The sequence below is a fragment of the Meles meles genome, chromosome 6 (genome assembly GCF_922984935.1).
Source record: "Meles meles chromosome 6, mMelMel3.1 paternal haplotype, whole genome shotgun sequence".
NCBI lineage: Eukaryota > Metazoa > Chordata > Mammalia > Carnivora > Mustelidae > Meles > Meles meles.
Window position 1 is genome coordinate 50,348,169 of NC_060071.1, and position 22,608 is coordinate 50,370,776.

The 22,608-nt window shown below is 45.4% G+C and overlaps 1 protein-coding gene across 5 annotated transcripts in view; it reads left to right on the forward strand.

Annotated features, from left to right (window-relative positions):
* The first annotated feature begins 1,150 nt into the window (after positions 1–1,150).
* Positions 1,151–22,608, forward strand: part of DIS3L (DIS3 like exosome 3'-5' exoribonuclease) — a 34,192-nt gene continuing 12,734 nt past the window's right edge. The window contains exons 1-8 of one of the 5 annotated variants that reach the window (XM_046008556.1): positions 1,281–1,410; positions 2,295–2,382; positions 2,724–2,877; positions 13,852–13,980; positions 16,343–16,478; positions 19,366–19,542; positions 20,695–20,773; positions 21,670–21,849. In XM_046008556.1, coding sequence (XP_045864512.1) covers positions 2,759–2,877; positions 13,852–13,980; positions 16,343–16,478; positions 19,366–19,542; positions 20,695–20,773; positions 21,670–21,849 — 820 coding nt within the window. In that variant the 5' untranslated portion in view covers positions 1,281–1,410; positions 2,295–2,382; positions 2,724–2,758. Of the gene's footprint in view, positions 1,411–2,294; positions 2,383–2,723; positions 2,878–13,851; positions 13,981–16,342; positions 16,479–19,365; positions 19,543–20,694; positions 20,774–21,669; positions 21,850–22,608 lie in introns of those variants that run through there. The other 4 variants (XM_046008557.1, XM_046008558.1, XM_046008555.1 and 1 more) reach the window with 4 other exon arrangements.

Below are 22,608 nucleotides of genomic sequence, written 5' to 3' on the forward strand. Positions count from 1 at the left end.
TGCACAGCTCCTCCGTGCTCCTTTTCTGTGTTTGATAGATGCAATGCCATACGATTCATAAATCCTTAAATAAAGCCAATTTGATCTTTAAATTTACTTGATTTTTTTTTAACCAAAAGGAAGCTCTGATGTTCCCAGCCAGTTGGGTGAGCTGCCTTAACTAGAGCTCGACAAGTAGACTATAAAGTCCTTATATGCAAGACTTCATATATTTTACTCATCTGTGAATAACAGAGTAATTAGTTTAGAGCCTGCTTTGAATTCAGCCAGATTCTGGCTTGAATATTGATTCTACCACTTAACAACTGGGTAACCTTGGCCACTTAACCTCCCTATCCTCCTTCATCGCCTGTAAAATGGGGATAATAATGCTTGACTCCATTGACTTGAGGAAATTAAATGTGACACTTGTATGTAATGCTTCTGGTACAGCTCAAAATACAAATGCTTGTTGAGTGCTTTCAAGAACAGCGGCTGGTATCCAACCAAGAGTGTGTGATCTCATAAGAAACTGTGCCTGAGTCTCCAGGTTTAAAGGAAAGTTGCTTTGCCAGAGGCTGCAAATGCCATGGAGTTGAGATTGAACAGATAGTGTTAACCTCAAGGAAGTGGATTGGTTTTCCTTTTATCTGCATTGTTTGAATTTTTATATGGATTAAAAATGCATGAAATTAAAAATAAATACGACTTTTTAAAGGGAAAAAAATGCTGAGTTGGCAGGGTTTCTGGCTTGTTCGCTGAATCTTTTAGCTCTTTTAGGAAAGCAAGAACGAGGAACAGAAAACACCAGTAATTACCCACCCAGCAGCCCCCATGCTCAGAAGGACCTCGGGGTAGAAACAAAATCTAGTAATTGTTCAGAGTTGGACCAGTAACTTGTTCACTAGACTTTAGCTTCCACAGATTCCACACATTTTATCTCCTCACGTCGTTTGGGCCTTTTCTACCTCTCCCTGCCCGCAGGCCACGGTGGGCAGGGGGGAGACCAAGGCGGGGCTGGAGCACCCCTCCCCCGGCTGCCTCCTGCTCTCAGGCGCGGCCTCCGCCATTATGGCGGTTCCGGGAACCCTCCGGCGCTCTGGTGGCTGCCAAGGGTGCCAGGGTGCCCGGGAGCCCGCGAGCCCGCGTAGACCAGGCCGCCCGGCCGAGGGGGCGGGCCCGCAGCCGCGGCCTCGCTTCCGCCCGCGCCGGGCGGCGCCCGCCACCTCCCGGCTGCTCGCTGGGGCCGGCCTCGCGGGGCCGGGAGCCGTGAGCCGCCGAGCGCCGCCGGCATGCTGCAGAAGCGGGAGAAGGTGCTGCTCCTGAGGACCTTCCAGGGCCGGACACTGCGGATCGTGCGGGAGCACTACCTGCGGCCCAGCGTGCCCTGCAACAGCCCGCTCTGCCCGCAGCCCGCCGCCTGTCGCAACGGTCAGGGCTGGGGCCGGGCCGGGCCGGAGCGCGTAGTGCAGCCCTGGGCGGCGGGAGCAAGGGCGGCAGGGCCGGGGCGGCAGGCGCCGCGGCGCTGCTGGGGGCGGAGCGCGAGGTCGCGCGGGAGCCGACCGGAGGCCTCAGGGAGCCGCTCAGGCCCAGCGTTGGGGCTGCGGGCGGGGAGCAAGGCCCGCGGCCCCGGAGCTGCCCCGACGGCCGCGGCGCACTGCGTCCTGTGGGTCTCCATCCCCGCCCTCCCGACGGCCTCCCTCTCAGATGGAAGGGCCCAGAGCCTGGCGCCCCCGCAGCCTGGAGGCCGAGCGAGCGGGGCTTCCCGACGGGCCGGGGGGCGCAGGAACTTGCCCCTTGTGCACCCCCAGCATGTTGTGGTGGTGAAATGGGGGGGGGGGTGTCGAGCTGCACGCCCCACATGGAAAGGTGGGGCGCCATCCTGCGGCGCCGAGAGGTCCTGCTGTTGCTTGTTAGACACTTCTTACGTCCCACAAAGATTCCGATCTGTCAGCCCAGGTGTTGTGACGTTTAGCCGGTGGAGAGCCCTCTGCACTAAAATTTGTGAATTGTCTTGGGTCCTCCTTGCACAGGAAGGTCACGGGGAAATTGGATTTGGAGCTCCCGTGCGCTAGACCTTACCCCACTTGGTTTCTCGGCTGCAAGGGTGGCCGATCGAAGGAGGAGGATGACTGGTTCTCCACCCTCTGGTGGGAGAGGAGCCTGGGGGGGGGGGGGGTCCTTAGGATTTGGAGTCCTCATTTTAAGGTTAAAGTCAACATTTCAAGGTACACCTTGACTAAGCAGCTCTCTGAGATGCGGGCTGAGTAGAAAGCCTAACCACTGCCCTTGCCTTCATTGAGCATCTTTTTCAGTTGATTCCGGCTTTCTGGTCCCTGGAGACTTAGGAGCGTGTACCCAAGCTTGACTCAGAACCAGCCTGAAATTGCTAGGCAGAAACAGGTGGTAAACATGTCTGTTTCGCGGGCCCCCATTTGAATGTGAGTGTAGGTCAGCGAGTTAACAGAAATATTTAGGTTGTGCTGAAGATTTGCTTGTTTTAAAAAAAAAAAATTTAGTCATCTTCTGCACCACTGGCAACACCATAAACCACACTGAGCTTTTACTCCGCACAGCTTCAAACAAATGCAGATGCTGAATTCACCTGAGCTTTGGGCCTCTACTCAAGTAGATTTGTTGTGTCCTTTAAAAACTTGAGGATGTAGTTAAGACTGGAAGTTATTTTGCAGTGATAAGCCAGGTTCACAATTGTCTAATCGCTTACATTTTGAATTATGTTTTAGATGGGAAACTCTTGTCTATTGAAGTGACTCATTATATGATCCCAGATTGGAAAGTTGTTCAAGATTACCTGGAGATCCTTGAGTTCCCAGAGTTGAAGGGAATTATTTTCATGCAGACGGCTTGTCAAACGTTGCAGCATCAAAGAGGCCGCAGGTATCCGTTTTGCATTATTTATTTATTTCTATATGGCATGTTTTTCTTTTCCCCTTTAGAAAAGATCCGTCGTTGGGGGGGATGGGGAGGAATTCATTATTTTGTCTGAAAGGACTTTTTGAACTAATATTTGGTATTCTCTTCGCTGATGAGGAATGCGGTGACATTATTTTATATTTCTGCTTCAACACCTGGCCAAGAGGTCTTCAGTCCAATAAACTGAAGTGTCCCCAGTATATGGGTATTTAAGATCCTTGGCTTTGGGTTTGCATGTATTTTTTAGCATGTATTGTTTCAGAAGCCTACAATTTTTGGGGGGGGAAGTATTTTATTTTTAAATTTTAAACTGTTTATTATGGATGCAAATTGTACTCGTGATTTATTTAATGAAAACAGAAGTAACTTGTTTTATTTTTACATTACTGGAATAACTACCAGCCATACTCATTGTATTTGCCAAAGGATTTCTGATTGAAATCAGTCTAAAATGCTTACCTTATACCTAAATGAAGAACAGTTGTTCACCTTTTAAACAAATACTTAAAAACTGTTTTGCTTCATTTGACATTGGGAAAGGATTTATGACTTGAACGTGAAGACTGCATAGAAACAGCATATTAGAATTATATATCCAACCTCTTAGCACCCCTAGTTATTTAAAAAGCAGGAACTGTGTGTTTATTCTTTTTTAAATGTTGTGGTTTCTTCAGACTTGGTGGTAAAAGATGAAGTGTGTTTATTTGTATATGAAAATGATGAGTTGTCCTTATTATAGGCTCAGTTCAAAAAATGTGCATTAACTAGAGTGCAGATTTTTCAGATAGAATATTTTTCAATGAGTTTGAAGTTGGTTTTGCTCAGACACAAAGATATAGATGTTTATACACATCCAGGTTTGAATGCTGCTCCAGGGGTCGTATTTCAATTTCTGCTACTAAAATCAATTTGTTGCTATCATTCGGATTGCAAGCACTCTGCCGAGCCCTTTCAACTTCTGTTTTCGGAAATATTTTTAATATTAAGGGTGGTTTTAAAAACCAACTCCTGGGACATTCAAAAGCAAAGAATTGGAATTTAAATGTCTTTTCTCCTGAACATTTCAAAAGTAGTTAACTTGATGAGAAACTATTGGATTTCTACCACTTTACCGTGTCTCTAAAAATACTAAATGTGAGAACAAATGATGCGCAGTTGTGAAATAGGCCGATATGATATCACCCTGGTTTTCCTATTTGGTCAGCACATTTGAGCTCAGAGTTCCAGGCCTTATGGAGTACAAAAAGAAGTACAGTTGATCCTTGAACAGCATAAGCATTAGGGTCTCAGACCACTGGACGGAGAAAAATCCATGTATAATTTTCAGTTCCCTCAAAACTTGATAGTCTACTGTCGACCAGAACATAAATAGTTGAATAACATATATTTTATACATTATGTATATTATATATTGTAAACCGTATTCTTGCAATAAAGTAAGCTCAAGAAAAGAAAACATTATTAAGAAAACCATAATGAAGGGGCGCCTGGGTGGCTCAGTCAGTTGAGCACCTGTCTTTGGCTCAGGTCATGGTCCCAGGTTCCTGAGATCAAGTCCACGGCCCCGAGGCGTCTTCTCCCTCTCCATCTGCCCCCAGCTTGTGCACTCATACACACTCTCGCTCTCAAATAAATAAAGTCTTTAACAAAAAACCGAAACCATAATGAGGAGAAAATATATTTACTATGCTGTACTGTACTTACTAAAAAGATTCTGTGTGTCAGTGGAGCCTTGTAGGTCATACCCGGGTTAAAGGGTCAGCTGTATCAGTCCCTCTCCACAAACCTGTTGTCTTGGTGGGTTAGGTGTGAGAAGGTGATGGTGGCATGTGGACGACGCGAAGTGCAGAGGTGAATACAGCGTGTGAGGGTTCAGCCCAAAGCCCTCTGATGGAAGTAGGTTTGAGACAATGGTCTTAAGGAACGCCTGGGTGGCTCAGTTAGTTAAACGGCTGCCTTTGCTCAGGTCATGATCCCAGGGTCCTGGGGTCAAGTCCCACATGGAGCTCCCTGGTCAGCGGGGAGCCTGCCTCTTCCTCTGCCTGCCGCTCCCCCTGTTTGTGTGCTCTCTCTCTCTCTGACAAATAAATAAATAAAGTCTTTTTGAAAAAGAGAGAGAGATTGGATATAAAGCAGGGGTACTGAATGTAACTGATGAAGTGGAAAGAAGAGGCAGGCAAAGGAATCGGCATGTTTGGGCCTTGGTGGTTTGTTTCTCTGGTAAGCAGCCAGCAGTTATATTCAGGTTCAGAGAGCTAAATGACCAACATTACCAAAGCCCTAAAAAATGTTCAGTGTCCAAAGCTGACTTTATAATTGATCACAGCCCTTGAATGTAGAAGACCCAGGAAATTCACTTTATTAGTTTGGACTTCATTAAGTGGTAAATGTAAGTCGTTGGACTTTTTATATTTAACCATAAGTGGCCTAGCAGAGGCCCTCTGGTGTTTTGCCTCATTTAATGTTGGAAAATGTTTTCTTATGTTTTTCTGTTCTTTGGAGATTTTTGAGGTGCTAGTAAATAATTCATTCTATTTGATATGCTTTGAGGAACATTTGTGCTTAAAAAAACTCTTGTCAGTAAAAAAAAAAAAAAACCTGGTTGGACTAGCGTCTGGTGTAAGGCTGCCTTGCTTTCTCTCCTTTTGCCCCCTTCGGGAATTCCTTCTTTGTTAGACGCTTAGCACTTCACACTTCTGTTTCTCAATATATAACATAAGATTGGAATTAGGGAATATTATGGTTGGAGAGGATCTAAGAAGTCACGTGATCTAACTCCCCATCCAACAGATCAGTGTTACTCAGTCCTTGTGTCTGAGACTTTTTATCAACTTTTTTTTTCCCCCTGGACACCCAGTCTTAATTTGCATTATTGTTACTTAAATCTGTTTTAGCATAAATCTGGATGTAAAGTCCTCATGCTTAAGTACGTCCTGCAACCCTAAACCCAAATCGGACCTTGAAATTAAATAAGCAAAGCTTACAAAATAAGAAGACTGCAAATGAACGTTAATTTAACATGACAGATGACATTGTTCTACTGAAATGAAATCACCAGAGTTGAGTTTCCCATTAAAAAGACATAGCCTCCGGGGCGCCTGGGTGGCTCAGTGGGTTAAAGCCTCTGCCTTCAGCTCAGGTCATGATCCCAGCGTCCTGGGATCGAGCCCCACATCGGGCTTTCTGCTTGGCCAGGAGCCTGCTTCCTCCTCTCTCTCTGCCTGCCTCTCTGCCTACTTGTGATCTCTGTCTGTCAAGGGAATAAATAAAATCTAAAAAAAAAAAAGACATAGCCTCCAATCTGATTCTGTACTTAATATGATTTTGGATTTTGATTTTGATACTGTCAATGCAGAAAATGCCTGTTTTTCTAAGTATATTCCAGAAGACATTATGAAAGAAGTCACTTTTTTGATTGCTCGGGATAATCACATGTCCTCGTTCCATGAGGGATCTCTTGATGCCTCTGGGAGGCCGTCTTGTCCATTGCATTCATTCCTGTATGCAGGTGTTCGTCTGTTTATTCAACAAACATTTGCTGAGAGGTGGTGCGTGCTCACACCGAGGCTGCCACACTGAACAGAAGGAGACACAGTGTTGGGGGGGAGAGAGTGGTCCTCAGATAATCACACAAACAGATGGAGAGCTATGGAGAGCTGTCACGGTGCCATGGGCCCCGAAGGATAGGGCTTGCTTTCAGGAGAGCCCCTGTTCATCAGGGAGGTGAGGAAAAGCTTTCCCGAGGGAGAGACCTACGTTAGGCTCTCCCGGGTGGGTAGGAATAAACCAGGCAAAGAAAGGAGAAAAGCTTTGCAGGGGAGGTCGGCTGCTGTGCAGGTTGGTGGAGAGGGAGATTCGCTCCATTCAAGGAACTGAAAAAAGATCCTGGCGTGGATGAGGGGTCTCGGGGATGTTGGTGCATAGTCGTAAGCTGGGTGGGATAATATATATATAATAATCAGATGCCTATTTTGAAAAGACGACTAGGCTGTGGAGAAGAGGCTGTTCACATGAGAGGAGTTGGTAGCTTAGAGATGGAAAGAAATAGATACTTCCAACAGCATCTTGGTAGGTAAAAGTCCGTAGAACTTCCTCAGTCTTTAACCCAGAGAATTGAAAACATATCCATGCAGAATTTATCCAGGAATGTTCTAGCAACTGTATTCCTAATAGCCCCCCAAATGACAATGGAACCAAAGGTCTGTCACCTGATAATGGTTACACAAAATGTGCTTACCCATACAATGGGATACTGTTCAGCCATAAAAGGAATGAAGCATTGACATGTGCTATAACATGAAAATAGGCTGAGTGAAAGAAACCAGCCGCACAAAAAAAGTCATTTTTGTATGATTCCATCTATATGAAATGCCTGGAGGGGCACCTGGGTGGCTCAGTCGGTTAAGCATCTGCCTTCCACTGAGGTCATGATCCCCAGATCCTGCCATCCAGCCCTGCGTCAGACTTGCTCAGCCAGCGGGGAGCCTGCTTCTGCCTCTGCCTACCATTCCACTAGCTTGTGTTCTCTCTCTCTCTTTCCCAAATAATAAAATCTTTTTTTTTTTTTTTTTTTAAGATTTTTTTTTTTATTTATTTATTTGACAGAGAGAGAGATCACAAGTAGGCAGAGAGGCAGGCAGAGAGAGAGGAGGAAGCAGTCTCCCTGCAGAGCAGAGAGCCCGATGCGGGGCTCGATCCCAGGACCCTGAGATCATGACCTGAGCCGAAGGCAGTGGCTTAATCCACTGAGCCACCCAGGCGCCCCAAATAATAAAATCTTTTAAAAAATGAAATGCCGGGGCGCCTGGGTGGCTCAGTGGGTGAAGCCTCTGCCTGCGGCTCAGGTCATGATCTCAGGGTCCTGGGCTTGAGCCCCACATCGGGCTCCGTGCTCAGCAGGGATCCTGCTCCCCACCCCACCCCCCGCCAACCCCTGCCTGCCCTTCTGCTTACTTGTGCGCGCGCTCTCTCTCTCTCTCTGTCAAATAAATAAAATCTTAAAAAAAAAAGAAAAAAAGAAATGCCTGGAATAGGTAAATCCAAGAGACAGAAAATAGACTAGTGATTGCCAGGGGAATGGAGAATGAGTGCTTGATGGATCTAAGTTTCTCTTTCAGGGTGATAAAATGTTTGGACTTCGTGGTGATGGTTGCATGACTCTGCCCACAAAAGGCTATTGACTGTTAGGTTTTACAAGGGTAATTTTATGGTATATGAACTATATCTCAGTTAAGCTGTTACTTAAAAAAATAAAACCTATAAAACTTAGTAGTGGCGTTAGATATGTAAGGAGAGGGGGAAGGTGGTGTCAAGGCTAACACCAAGGTCTCGGGTTTACATAACTGGATAGAGAAAGCACTAGAGGAGGTCCAGAGGGGTGGAGCTAGAGGTCATGAGTTTGAGGTTGTCTTTGAGGCTTCCAAATGGCAGTACAGCTAAATGGCATTCAGATGGTCCAAAGTATACTCCATTGAGAATGTGGTTGTTTTTTTTTTTTTTAATTTTATTTATTTGACAGAGATCTCAAGTAGTTGGAGAGGCAGGCAGAGAGAGAGAGAGGAGGAAGCAGGCTTCCCGCTGAGCAGAGAGCCCGATGTGGGGCTCGATCCCAGGACCCTGGGACCGTGACCTGAGCCGAAGGCAGAGGCTTAACCCACTGAGCCACCCAGGTGCCCCTCCATTGAGAATGTTTTAAGCGTACCACCCAGGGGTAACTGACTGGCTCTGTGAGTAGAGCATGTGACTCTTGATCTCCAGGTCTTGAGTTCAAGCCCCGCACTGGGTGTAGAGCTTACTTCAAAAAAACAAAACAAAACAAAAAAACGAATACACCTGTTATAAAGGAAAACACACTTTTAAAACACACTTTTAAAAAAAACACTTTTAAAATTCTTGTGGAAAACTGAAGGACCTCTGAAAATAAGTCTACCAAAGACAACCTAGCAGGGTTCTGCAAAAAATGGTGGAAGGAACATAATATTGTGCGTCTGCCGACTGGTTGGGGGAAGCCCGCCTCTCATCTGCAGAGCATACAGTCAGCAGGCCAAGGTAGGTAAGCTTACCATTGAGTGAAAATAGTACCAAAATCAATCTAAGGAAGGTAAGCATAGTCTTACCGCTAAGAAGTTGTTTGAACTCTTTAAATAATAGAGATCTGGGGAATGCTTAAGCCAGTCCAGGGAAACTAGGGTTCTTCTGTAAGACTGGACTTTTTAAAATTTTAGATTGTTTTGTTGTACTTGACTCTCTGAAACCGCTGTTCTCCTGTCATCCAGGCCAGACTTGTTAAAGGAACTGTGATACTCTTTGCCAGTCCCGGGCGGCATACTCATACATCTAACCCCATCGTACGCACCACCAGCCCTGACTGGCAAAAAATATGACTATATTGTATGCATGCCCTATTAAATTACAACTGTAAGCCCACAGACCTGCAAGGAAACCCGACTGTCACACTCCAAGTGATTCACTCTTTCCTGCTTTCCCCATTAATATTCTCGTGCCATTTGTTCATTCATCTTACCGGCTGATAGGTAGCTGACAAATGGAAGCATGCAGGACAAGTCCAAGGAAAATATATGGGAGAAAAACTTTACATTGAGAACATCCTTTTTGTTAAGTTCCATGTTTTGCTGTGTCATTCCTCTAATTTGGTGGTAAACACCCAGGGTCTGGCTTATGGAACATCAGTGCCAGGGGGAGGACAGGGCTGGAGAATCCCAGGGTCCAGAGGGCAGGTGTCTGGACAAATCCGGGGATGTGTGCAGAGCTTGGCAGAACAGTCACAGTGTTCTGAAAATGTCAGGGTGGGTCTGACACACTGCTGTCTTATATTTGGGTCGCTGTTGTCACAAGGAGTTGTGAGTTCACTTACGCGTTTGGGAAACATTTCTCGGGCATGTGAATCACACAGTCTGCTCTCCTGAACTTTGTGCCTCCCCATCTGCTCCCTTGGGTGCTTTGTCTCACTGACTCTCGATGTCCTTCTCTCAGGTGTCCCCTCTTCCCAGAGGCCTTCCCCAGCCCTCCTGTGTTCTCTGCACCCTGCACTTTTCCCCTTCATGGCACTTCTCCCACTGAAATGAGTGGTGGTTCTTTTCTTTTGTTTTGTTTTCTTTTAATTTTGTTTTGCCACTTAGTCTAGCTGTTTCTTAAAATTGTAGTGAATTAGTGTCAGCTTCACTATTCCAACAATTTTTTAGCGAATAACTCAGTGGCAGTGAGTACATTCACATTCATACAACCATCACCACCATCCTCTCCAGAACTTCATCTCCGTAAACTGAAGCTCTCCACCTGGTAAACATTAACACCCACTTCCCCCTCCTCCAAGCCCCTGGCAGCAGCCATTCTACTTTCTGTCTCTATGAATTTGACTAAGTACCTCATCTAAATGGAATTATACAGTGTTTGCCCTTTTGTGTCTGGCTTATTTCACTTAGTAGAATGTCTTCAACATTTATCCATTCTTTTTTAAGATTTTATTTATTTATTTCAGAGAGAGAGAGAGATTGGGAGAGCATAAAAACACCAGCAGGGGGGCGCCTGGGTGGCTCAGTGGATTAAGCCGCTGCCTTCGGCTCGGGTCATGATCTCAGGGTCCTGGGATCGAGCCCCGCATTGGGCTCTCTGCTCTGCAGGGAGCCTGCGTCCTCCTCTCTCTCTGCCTGCCTCTCTGCCTACTTGTGATCTCTCTCTCTGTCAAATAAATAAATAAATAAATAAACAAAAAAAAAAACAAAACACCAGCGGGGTAAGAGGCAGAAGGACAAGCAGACTCCCTGCTGAGCAGGGATTCCTAACACAGGGCTCCATCCCAGGACCCTGGGATCACGACCTGAGCTGAAGGCAGACCCTTAACCGACGGAGCCACCCAGGCGCCCCAAGGTTTATCCATGTTGTAGCATGTGTCAGAACCTCCTTTTTTAAAAAGATTGAATAACAGTCCCTTGTATGTATACCCCACATTTTGTTTATGCATCCATCTGTCATTGGACATTTAGGTTGCCTTCTTGGTGACTCTTGGCTGTTGTGAAGATGCTGCCATGAACAATGGAATAAGGATATCTCCTTGAGACCCCGTCTTCAGTTCTTTGGGGTGTATGTTCAGAAGTGCGGTTGCTGGGTCATGCAGTAGTTCTTGTTTTAATTTTTTTGAGGAATGTGTGATTCTGTCATGTTCACTGTGAGCAGGGTGCTGTGGATAAAGGACAGGAAGGAGGTGCCTAGATGGAGTCCCCTGAGGACATTCAGTGGTGCATAAGACCTGGCACATAAAAGGAATGCAGCAGAGGCGCCTGGGTGGCTCAGAGGGTTAAGCCTCTGCCTTCGGCTCAGGTCATGATCTCAGGGTTCTGGGATCAAGCCCTGCATTGGGCTCTCTGCTCTGCAGGGAGCCTGCTCTGACCCCCTTCTCAATCTGACTCTCTGCCTGCTTGCAATCTCTGTCTGTCAAATAAATAAATAAAACCTTAAAAAAAAAAAAAAAAAAGGAAGGAACACAGCAAACATTTGCCAAATGAAGGATACTTAATATGGAAGGAAATTAGCAAACAAATGAATGCACTAAGTTCAGGTACCTTTTTAGGGTTCTAGAAAATGTTATGGTCGATAAAGGGAGCAAAAACCATGGAGGATAAGATCAGGAAAAAAAGGCAATATTTTTTCAGCATTTTCTCTGAAATAATTACAGTTTCTTATAAAGACTCTTCAGAAATCTTTTATTGCTTAAGAAATAAGGCTCATTTAACAGAAATGTGTAAAGCAGAAAGTGGAAGTCTTCACCTTACCATTGTGCAGGGACGGTCCACTGTAAACAGGGTGGTATGGTGTAGGCTCTTCTATGCATATTCTATGAAGTTTTATTATTTTTTTTTTTCAAAGATTTTATTTATTTGTGGGGGGTGGGGGAGAGCACAGGCGGGGGGAGCAGCAGGCAGAGGGAGAAGCAGTCTTCCCACTGAGCCAGAAACCCCATGTGGGACTGGATCCCGGCACTCTGGGATCATGACCTGAGACGAGGTCAGACACTTAACCAACTGAGCCACCCAGGCACCTCTCTAGAGGTTTTAAAACTGACTTTAACTATATCTTTGTGAAGGTGGGAAAATTACCAGTTACATGTCCTAAGCATTTCTGAGTTGGGGGGGCGGGGCGGCTTTTGTTTGTGCATGTGGGATGCTGTTAAGGAAAGCTGCCATTCACAGAGCTGAAACTAAATCCTTTTGTTTGTTACGAAATTGTAGAAGTGCTATTACTTGGTGATTCTTTTTAAAATAGCTCAAAATTAGAATTACTAAGGAAATAAAATCAGTGTTTCTTGTTTTCTAATTAAGTGCTAAGATGACACAGATATTGGTGATTAGCATTTATTTGAAGAAGAGAAGTTGGAGAGTTCTGCTTTTGCTTTAAAGAGAAGGCTCTTTTTTTTTTTTTTTTTTTAAATCCACAGCAGTGGGCTGGAGGTGGGAATGGAAGGGCTCAAATTTTGTTATATTAAAACACATGTTAAATGCCAATCATCTGCCTTGGATAATTTATATGTTAATTTAATGTCTGGTTTAATATCAGTCCATTTTTAAATAAACAGTAGGCTTCCTTTAAGATAAGTGTGAACATTTCTGTATTCCATATTACCTAGACTATTGAAAGGCACTTTTTAAAAATTAATTTATTTTTTTATTAACATATAATGTATTATTAGCCCCAGGGGTACATGTCTGTGAATCATCAGGCTTATACACTTCACAGCACTCACCATAGCACATACCCTCCCCAATGTCCATCACCCAGCCACCCTATCCCTACCGCCCACCCCCCAACCCTCTGTTTGTTTTGTGAGATTAAGAGTCTCTTATGGTTTGGTTTGTCTCCCTCCCGATCCCATCTTGTTTCATTTTTTCCTTCCCTACCCCCACATCCCCCTGCCCTGCCTCTCAGATTCCTCGTATCAGAGAGATCATATGATAATTGTCTTTCTCTGATTGACTTATTTCGCTCAGCATAATAACCTCTAGTTCCATCCATGTCATTGCAAATGGCGAGATTGAAAGGGAACTTTTTTTTTTTTTTTAAGATTTTCTTTATTTACCTGACGGAGATCACAAGTAGAAAGAGCAGCAGGCAGAGTTGGGGGTGCGGGGAGCAGGCTCCTCGCTGAGCAGAGAGCCCAATGCAGGGCATGATGCAGGGCTGATCCCAGGACCCTGAGATCATGACCTGGGTGGAAGGCAGAGGCTTAACCCACTGAGCCACCCAGGTGCCCCTGAAAAGCACCTTCTTAAAATAAAAACAAAGCAAAGCATCATCTTAGAAACTGACCCACATGCGGCTGCATATTTGATGTGAGACTTTGGCTAGCATTACCGGAAGGATCTCTTGATGGGAGAAACCTAAAGTTTACTCTTTATCTGACAGATGAAGCTAGACCTCATTCGTGTGAGTGAGGCGGCTGCCTAAATAGAATTCACAAATAAACCCCCAAATTTATTTCCTTCACATGTCCTTTTCCAGGCTGCCAGCAAGAAGTAAAATGTACTTGTGCCTAATGCCATTTATAGAACAAAGTGAGGTACAGAAATAAAACACTAAACCCTGCTTGCCTCTGGTCCCACACGAGCCTTTGAAGAGGGGGCTGTGTGGGGCAGGGTATATGATTCCATAATAAATGGCCAGAAGTCTAGAAAGGAAAGGACGGGGGTGATTGATCCACAAGCTAATTAACGAGGTCCTGCCTGAGCACATTGTAGCGGGCAGAGCCGAGAAACAGCAGCCCAGTAGTACTACGTGCACTAAGGCCAATATAAATAAGTGTTTCTTGGGTTTTATAATATAAATAAGTGTTTCTTTTGTCCTAAAATGCCTCATCTTTGATCCTTAGCACGAGCTGGCAGTAGATGATTGCCTGCTATCTCAGATTTCTTTTTCTCTGTGTCCCAGACAGTATAACAAATTGCGACATCTCTTGAAGGATGCGCGGCATGACTGCGTTCTCTTTGCTAATGAGTTCCAGCAGCACTGCTATCACCCTCGAGAGAGAGGAGAATCCATGGAAAAGTGGCAGACCAGGTATGGCTGTGAGTTTGCGTGGCTCTTTAAACCAGCAGTTACTCTAGAACCCCGACTGATACGGAACTGCTGACTGTGTCACTGTTTTAGATCTATCGTTTGAGTACATACGTGTTTTAGAAATTGTCATAAGGGAGCCACAGATACTCAGAGTGAGTTTGTCCTAGATCTTAAGAGCTGGCTTTTATAACTTTAATGCGTGTGCGTGTGTGTGTGTGTGTGTGTGTGTGTGTGTGTGTATGGGGGGGAAGAGGTCCACTTTGAAGCTAAGATCATCTCAGTTTTTCTGGTATAGGTTGCTCTAATATCCCAACCAGTCTTGTTAAACAAACTGTTAATTCTGGTAAAACTGTTTTAGAAAGTACAGTGTCACCGTTTAGAACCGCCTAGAAGCAGAGCCTGAAGCAAGGAGTTGGGTGTGGGTTGTTGATGTTGAGGGCAGTTCCCTGAAACAGGGGTGAGGAAGTGCAGGGCCTGAGGCAGAAGGAGGGAAAGCAGTTATTAAGGATGTGGGAAACTGAGGCTCAGTCCTACTGGGAACTTCCGAGAAGCTGCATAGTATGTGTCTCAGAAGTTGTCTAGAAGGGTAGAGGCGAGGGTGGTAGAGAGACTTCCGCCTTCAGCTGAGGGTCTTTCTGCAGGGGTGTTGACTCCACTCAGTGGGCCGGGGGTAGGATGGGAGTGCTGCCCTGCTCCAGCTGAAGTCCGAAGTGGGCCTGGGGCTTAGGTACTGGGCACCCATAGCCTCTGCCACGCTCTTTTTTTTTTTTTTTTTCTTTTCGCACATCTTACTTTTATTAAACTTTTACTTCACACACAAAAAATGTGAAGAGGTGAGTAGATTAAACTGTTAGTAATCATGTCTTCAGCAGAGACATAATTTCACAATCACTATTAAACCTTTTATAATTTGAAGACAGGATTAACTGCAACACCAGGAGGCAGAGTGACCTTGCCCACTCCACAATCTCTGATAACACAACCAGAGTTAGAAATTGAAAAGTTTATTCACTAGATAAGTCATTTACAATGAGTCATCTGATTTTCTAGCCTCTCTTTGGATTGTTACAGGCATAATAAATTATACCAATAACAACCACAGTCAACAAGAAAAAAAATTAAGTAGAGACAGAATGTCAAATGTCATTACATTACTTAAAAATTTCTAGACAAGTGCATTTTAAAGTTAAAATAAAATCTTATTTAGGATCAATTGTCTGAACAGCCCACACACCCTCTCTTACTTGAACATCTGCTGCCAAGAGTTCTAACATGCCTCTGCCACGCTCTTATGCAGAGAGCCCTGGAGATCTTAAGCTCTCAACTGTCTTATCCATACAAAACATTTATCTTGTAATTCTTTATCTGTCTAGCCATTAAATATTTAAACTCTCTAAAGTGAAATAAGCACTGATGCGTACGGAGTCCTTAATTATAGTCCTAAGTTCCCATAGGGCTCGGTACCAGAAAGGGATAACAAATCGTTCTCTAGATTAGGTCACATGTGAGTACTGAGAATGATCGTGCTTCCTAACTACTAACTACACAGGCTTGTACAGTATACATTAGTTGAATTTTTTATAAGATTTTATTTATTCGTCAGAGAGAGTGCACAAGCCGGGGGAGAAGCAGGCTCCCATGTGGGACTGGATCCCAGGATCCTGACTTGAGCCAAAGCCAGATGCTTAACCAACTGAGCCACCCAGGTGTCCCTGGCTGAAGTTTTTTTTGACCTAGAACTATAGGAACCTTACCTGGCATCTTACTTTGCAGAAAGGGAAACAAATCCCTATGGAAACTGGCCGTCCGAGTTTATACACATCATCAGAAACCTAATCCAATCTCGAACACACATCTTCAAGCCTAGGCTGCATTTTCCAATTCTGGTTCTTGTCAGGAAGATTTTCAGACATTTCCTGTGATTCCATAGCAGACCTTACTAGATTATGGTCTTCAGCTCTTTGCAGCCACGTTTTGCTTTTAGCCAGACTTGTTTCTTCATCTTTTAAACCTCACATAGTACAGCTTGTCACCCGTGTGGTGCCATGTGTCAAGGCATGCCAGCTTAATGGTATGAAAAGATGGCAGAGCCACATGGTTTCTAGAACATACCAAGAAATGAAGGAGGCTGCTGTGGCAGTTGGATGTCTTCAGGAGGAAGAGATGTCAGGTGCTCTCTGATTCATCATCGTATCCCCAGGGTACCCACCCCAGGGTGTGTGTGTAATGGGTGCTTGGGAATTAGTTGTTGAATGAACAAATGGTTGTCTGCATAGCCGAAGGGGAGCAGGGTAAAAGCCAGGTGCGAAGCTTTGATCAGCAGCTTGTCTTGGGTGGGCTTATGTGCCCTTTGCTTTTCCAGGAGCATATACCGCGCCGCCGTGTGGTACTATCACCACTGCCAGGATAAGATGCCAATCGTCATGGTGACAGAAGACGACGAGGCAGTCCAGCAGTACGGAAGTGAAACAGAAGGAGTGTTTGTGATTTCCTTCAAGGTACTTCCATCTGTTGTGTCCCTAAGTGCGTCTGTGTGTGTTCGTGTGCTCCGTGGTACCCATCATGCTCTCGATCCCTGTGGCAATACTGAAAAGGGGAATTAAAGAGTGAAGGAAGACTGCGGCCAAGGAGTTCCTGTCTTTGTTTCTCTCCAAGTAAGCGATCTTGAAGTCAGCAAATTTAGGCAGACTCCCTGTGACTGTAGGATCCACGGCATCTGAGACGTCAGCCCTAAAAGCCCCCTGTTGACCGTGAACTCATGCGTAGGCATAACAGTAACAGTATTCGGAATGATGATGGTGAGAATAGGTTAAATCTTATAAAATTTCCAGTAGTCTCTTGTTCTTGACCTACAAAATGGCGGTTTTACATGGTTCCACCTAATAGTAATAGCCAGCATTCATCTATGCCAGGCACTGTTCTGAGTGTATTATTTCATTTAGTTCTTGCGACCGCCCCGTGAGGTAGATGTTATTGTCCATATTTAATTGATGAGGAAATTGAAGCACAGAAAGGCTAAGCAGCTCGCACAAAGTCACACAGGTAGCAAGTGGTGGAGCTGGGATTAGAACCCCAGCACTCTGACTCCCTTAACCACCCTGCTCTGTTTTTCTGAGTACCCATGCAGCATATTGTATAGGCCAGCTGTTTTTCTGCTGTTCCTTGCTCTTCCCCACCTAGGTCTGTGCATGGGGGTTAGTAGAGATAGAGGAAGGGGTTAGCAAAGCTGTCATTTCAGCTTGGTACCCAGATCACAGACAGGAGTAGCATTATTGGTGACCGTTTCTTGGGCTATATCAGCAACACAGTTCTCCTGGTTTGGAGGGACCCTTTGGGAAAGTGGGATGACTGTTCATCTCCCATTAGGTTACTGGTCTCGTGTGTCTGCCCAGTAGGCATCAAGTTCCTGTGGTTGGTATCGGTTTTTGATTCAGAATCTTGAATGAGGCCCTCCATTACCCCTGTCAGTTTACAGAAAGTCAAGTTGGATTTTGAATTGTAAATTCTATAAGAGTTCCCAGGTGCATGTACTGCTAAAGATTTGCCAATAGAATTTTCTTGGCCCTGCTATAAAAAAGCATTCTGGCATGCCAGAGAATTCCGGGGACGCTGGATATTAATGGCGGTGTCAGTTGTTTTTTCTGTTGCAATACATCATGTCTTGTTCCTGCAGAGGACAGTTGACTAAAATTACATTTTTCTACTTTTTGTTAAAATTACTTTTCTTTGTAGTCCAGTCCGGGAGTATCGTTTTCTTGGGTCTAGCATCTCCTAAGCAAACCGTGTGACCAAGGGCTTCATAGAGGCAAATGATGGCAGGAAAAAAAGAGATACTTGTGGAGTTCAGATGAGAAGGAAGACCAGAATTTCCTGTGGGGACCTGAAGTTAGCTGGGAAGAGTGAAGACAGTAAGTCCTCACAGAGAGGTGGTTTATAGTGGCAAAGGCTTGGTGGTGGTAAGCGACCATGGAATTGGGGTACTGACTTAGCACAGATATAACTTCTCAAAGGACTTGGGAAAGAAAGGAAGTGATTTGAACAGGATCCTGCAGTCAGTGGGAGAAATGCCGGTGTTGACAAGAAGGATAATGTATTTTGTTTTTTGGGGTTTTTTTTAAGATTTTATTTATTTATTTATGCCGGTATTGACAAGAAGGATAATGTATTTTGTTTTTTTGGGTTTTTTTTTTAGGATTTTATTTATTTATTTATGCCGGTGTTGACAAGAAGGATAATGTATTTTGTTTTTTGGGTTTTTTTTTTAGGATTTTATTTATTTATTTGAGAGAGAGAGAGAGACAGATCATGAGCAGGGGGAGCGACAGGCAGAGGGAGAAGCAGGCTCCTCTCTGAGCAAGGAGGCTGATGTGGGACTCGATCTCAGGACCCTGGGATCTTGGCGTGAGCTGAAGGCAGACACTTAGCAGACTGAGCCACCCAGGCACCCCTATAATGTGTTTTCTTTCCAATTTGGGGAAAGAGAATGGGCTAGACTCTACCTTAGGAGACTCTACCTTAAAGTTGAGTTAAAAAACACCCGTAAAACTGATGTTATTTAGTGAGAGCCAGCCGTTTGGGGGAGTGTACTCCAGATATAGCACAGCTGGCCTCAACACACCATCCTCTTGTGGGTGGTGCTGGGTGTTTGGTCAAGGGCCTCTCTTACAGACATTACACCAAGAAGTACAGTAACACTCAGTAAGTCTGCGTGGAGGGGACCCTGGCTGCTTGTTTCAAAGATATATTTCATACCAGGTCATCACACTAATAGCAACGACTACCTGAGGAATGTTACCACATCTGTCAACGGTCACCAAGACTCTGGAAGCTTAGGAGAAGGCCTGAGAAGAATAGAAAGCCTTTACTTTGCCCCTCTCTGCTTATTCGACATAGCCAGTGGGCGGGGGGAGAGGAAACGTTTCCACAGACACTTTCCTTCTTTCTATTTTTACTTGCTTATTTAAATTTCTTAGAAATTCAGACATTTCAAGATGAAAAAAATAAAAACAAAAAACAAGAGGAGAAGAGCTGTCCTCTCATTGCAGGCCATTGTCTGCAGCAATGAGACGCATGGGAAGAAAGGAAGGAAAGCTGTGCGTGCGTGCGTGCGTGCGTGCTGGGGGCAGGGGTTGGGGGAGAGATTCGGAAGTGCAAAGTAAGCATTCCATGGTAGGAAGGTCCTCACTGGGGTAATTTGGCCCGCTTCGGGGATTAGTGAGGTGGTAGAAAGCTCCAGGAATGTGAGGCTCGGGGAGGCAGTGCTCACCGAACACCCCCTCCAGCCCATACGCCCACAGTTCCCTGTGCAAGACTTTCTGTGATCCTACCAGAAGGCAGCACCATTATCTTCTGACCATGCTTCTCTTGTGCCTTTATTAAATGCAGAATTACCTGGACAATTTTTGGCCCGACTTAAAGGCCGCCCACGAGCTCTGTGACTCTATCCTTCAGTCTCGACGGGAAAGAGAGAACGAGAGTCAGGAGAGCCACGGGAAGGAGTACACAGAACATCTTCCCCTGGAAGTGTTAGAAGCCGGCATTAAATCTGGACGCTACATCCAGGTGAGGGCGGTCATGAAGCGAGGGCGTTGGCCCGGCGGCATGTTTTCTTCTCTGCTTTACTGGCCTGTCACTGGCCTTTAATTTCAAAGGCCATAAATGAAATGGGCACAAGTATGCCAGGGCTGTCCATGTCCTAAGATGATCGGGGAGTCATTCTTCCTGTGGACACCTTGCTGTCTGGTCTGGTGCTACTCTCTCATCTTAATCGGGTTGGATATTGAGCGTCACACAGTTAGCCTAATAAATGCCTCCACGTCTCCGGAAAGAGAAGATGTTTTTGAATCAAGATATGGAGATCTGACAAAATGGTGAAGTTTGGCTTCTTCGCTCCTTTGCAATTCTCCTGCCCCTCTCAGGGAGTTTTTTGTGGTCCTCCAGGACCCAGAACCCTGAACCTGGAAGCTGTCAAGCTATCTTGAAAAGGAATCAGGTAAAATTACTATTCAGATTTCGACAGTTTGACATGTGTGCGTGCAGAGTTCAATTACATCAGCAGATTTGTGTAACTGCCACCACTATCAAGATACAGAACTGTTACATTGTGAATCTGACATTTTGGACAAGCAGCTCAGTTTTTATGTAGTCCAAAGTTTGAGAACACGCTGAAGTCCCTCTCTAAAGCGTGGGCATTTTAATTATTATTATTATTATTTTTTTTTTTTTTTAAGAGAGCATGGGGGTGGGGCAGGGGCAGGCAGAGGGAGAGGGTGAGAGCGAATTGTAAGCAGGCTCCACCACGCCCAGCAGGAAATCGGGAGTCAGACGCTTAACCGCCTAAGCCACCTAGGCGTCCCTAGGTGGGTATTTTAAATATGAGCGTGTCTAGAGCGGCTAATGCTTCCATCTGGGTAGTAAAGTTTACGGCATTCCAGGGAGGATATTAGAGGAAGAAAATTTTTTAAAGGCCACTTGTCACTTAGGTAAGATAGATCCTGGCACTCGCAACACGTGGTGTAGCCAAGAATACTTCAAAATAATGGTATGTTCTCTGGAGAAAAGAAACATTACTGAAGAATATTTCTCCTAAAGGAAGGGATCCCAGATGTTAAAGGAATATTTTCGGGATATTTTCACATACTTTTTGAAAACTGTACCTTTGGAGGCAAAGTGGGCAGAAAAAAATTTTTCAATTGATTTTTATTCTGATTTTAGGGAGTCCTGAATGTCAACAAACACAGGGCACAAATAGAAGCTTTCGTTCGACTTCAAGGAGCCAGCTGTAAAGATTCAGGTTCAGTATAAGCCTTACTTAAATTTCTGTACTTCATCTCTATTCTGGTATTACACAGTGAAGAAAACAAAGCTGAAACTGTCGCATTGAAAATGCCGGTCAGATTACCCCCACTACCCCTCTCCTGTTTTATCTATAGTTTCTGATTGTATTGCAATCAATTTGTAAAAATGAGAAGAGCTAAATTTTATTGAGTACCCACTTTACATCAGTCACAGTTCTAAGCACTGAAAGTAGATACTATCATTGTCTGGCCCCTTTTCTTCCTGAGGATCCACAAGGTTACTAGGAGGAAAGTATAATAGAAACAACGTAGCTCGCCCGCGTTCTCACACCTGGCGAGCAGGCGGGGACTGGATGTGCTGTGGAGGCAGTGTCGCTGTGATTTCAAGACACTGCCCAGAGCGACCTAACTAGAATAATCTTAAAGGTGATGAAAATGAAAATGTGTAGATGAGCTGTATCATAATAGCATATAGGTCCTGGTCTTCAGTGGCAGGGTTCAAACACCCTGAAAGTCGAGGGGACATGGCAGGATGGGAGGAGAAGGAGAACTTCTCCCACTGGCTGCTGCTCAGGAGTCGGGCGGGACCCATGGTTCATTGGGCTGCTCGCCACTCCCTGGCTGCATGGCCCCTGTAGGCCTGACAAAATTCCAGCATGGGCTTCCATAGGCTTGTGCGGGAAATGGTCACCTGCCATAGAGATGGGCAGAGGAAGCCCTTCTAAAAGCACGTGGCGTAAGAGGACGCTTTGGCTGTTTCTTCATTCCTAACCTGTGGGACAAAGTTTGGCCTCCCCTTTGAAGGAGGAAGCTTTTCTCCGCAGGGCCAGTGTGTTGCATGTGGCATGCCCTCACAGCTTTATGGGGTCTCTGTGTGCCTGCCCAAACACAGGTTTAGTCAGTGACATCCTTGTCCATGGGATGAAGGCTCGAAATCGCTCGATTCATGGAGACGTGGTAGTTGTAGAACTTCTGCCTAAAAATGAATGGAAAGGAAGAACGGCCGCCCTGTGTGAGAATGACAGTGATGACAAGGCCTTGGGAGACCCTCCGAGTGAGCCCATGCCCACAGGTGAGCCCGCCGGCAGGCCTCTTGGTTTCTGGTGTTCGGTAGGACGTTTATTTGTCCTCTCTCAAACAATCTAGAAATACCAGTTATTAAGGTTTGCTGTCGTTTCTTTTCCTCCATTACCCATTTCTCTATCTCTGCTGATTGATGTTATTCTCCTCAGCATCCAAATAAGTCATCATTTTTCCCATCCTAGAACAGAACAAAACTCAAAATCCTCTCAAGTCCCACATCCCATCCAGCTGCTGCCCTTTCCTCTGCTTCAGTGTGTGGCGAGACTCAGTGAGACCACTACCGCTGTGTTCTCGCTACTCACTGTCTCCCGAAGCCGCTACATTCAGGTGTCCCCACCGCCCAGAAACTCCTGACCTCTTGTCAAGGGCACCAGTGACCTCATTGCCTACAGCCCCTGGCACCTGTAACCCTTGGCAGCATTTGGCCAACAGACTGCTGTGTCATCTTTGGCTTTAGGTGCTTTGCTTTCCCTGCTGGGTGCTCCTTTTCGGTCCCTTTGCTGGAGCCTCTCCATCTTACGGACCTCTGGGATGTGCCTGGGCGGCTCGCCGAGTGTCCTCCATTCCTCTTGCTCTGCTTCTCCAGCCCAGACCCCCTGCTCAGCCTCTGGTGTCGTCTCCTCAGTTGTCTGTTTGGCATCTTCCTACTTAACACGCCTGATAACAAACTCCTAATTTCTAGCCCCAAACCTGCTCCTCCCGAGTCTTCCCCCTCTCAATAAATGGTAGGTTTGTTCTACACGTGGCC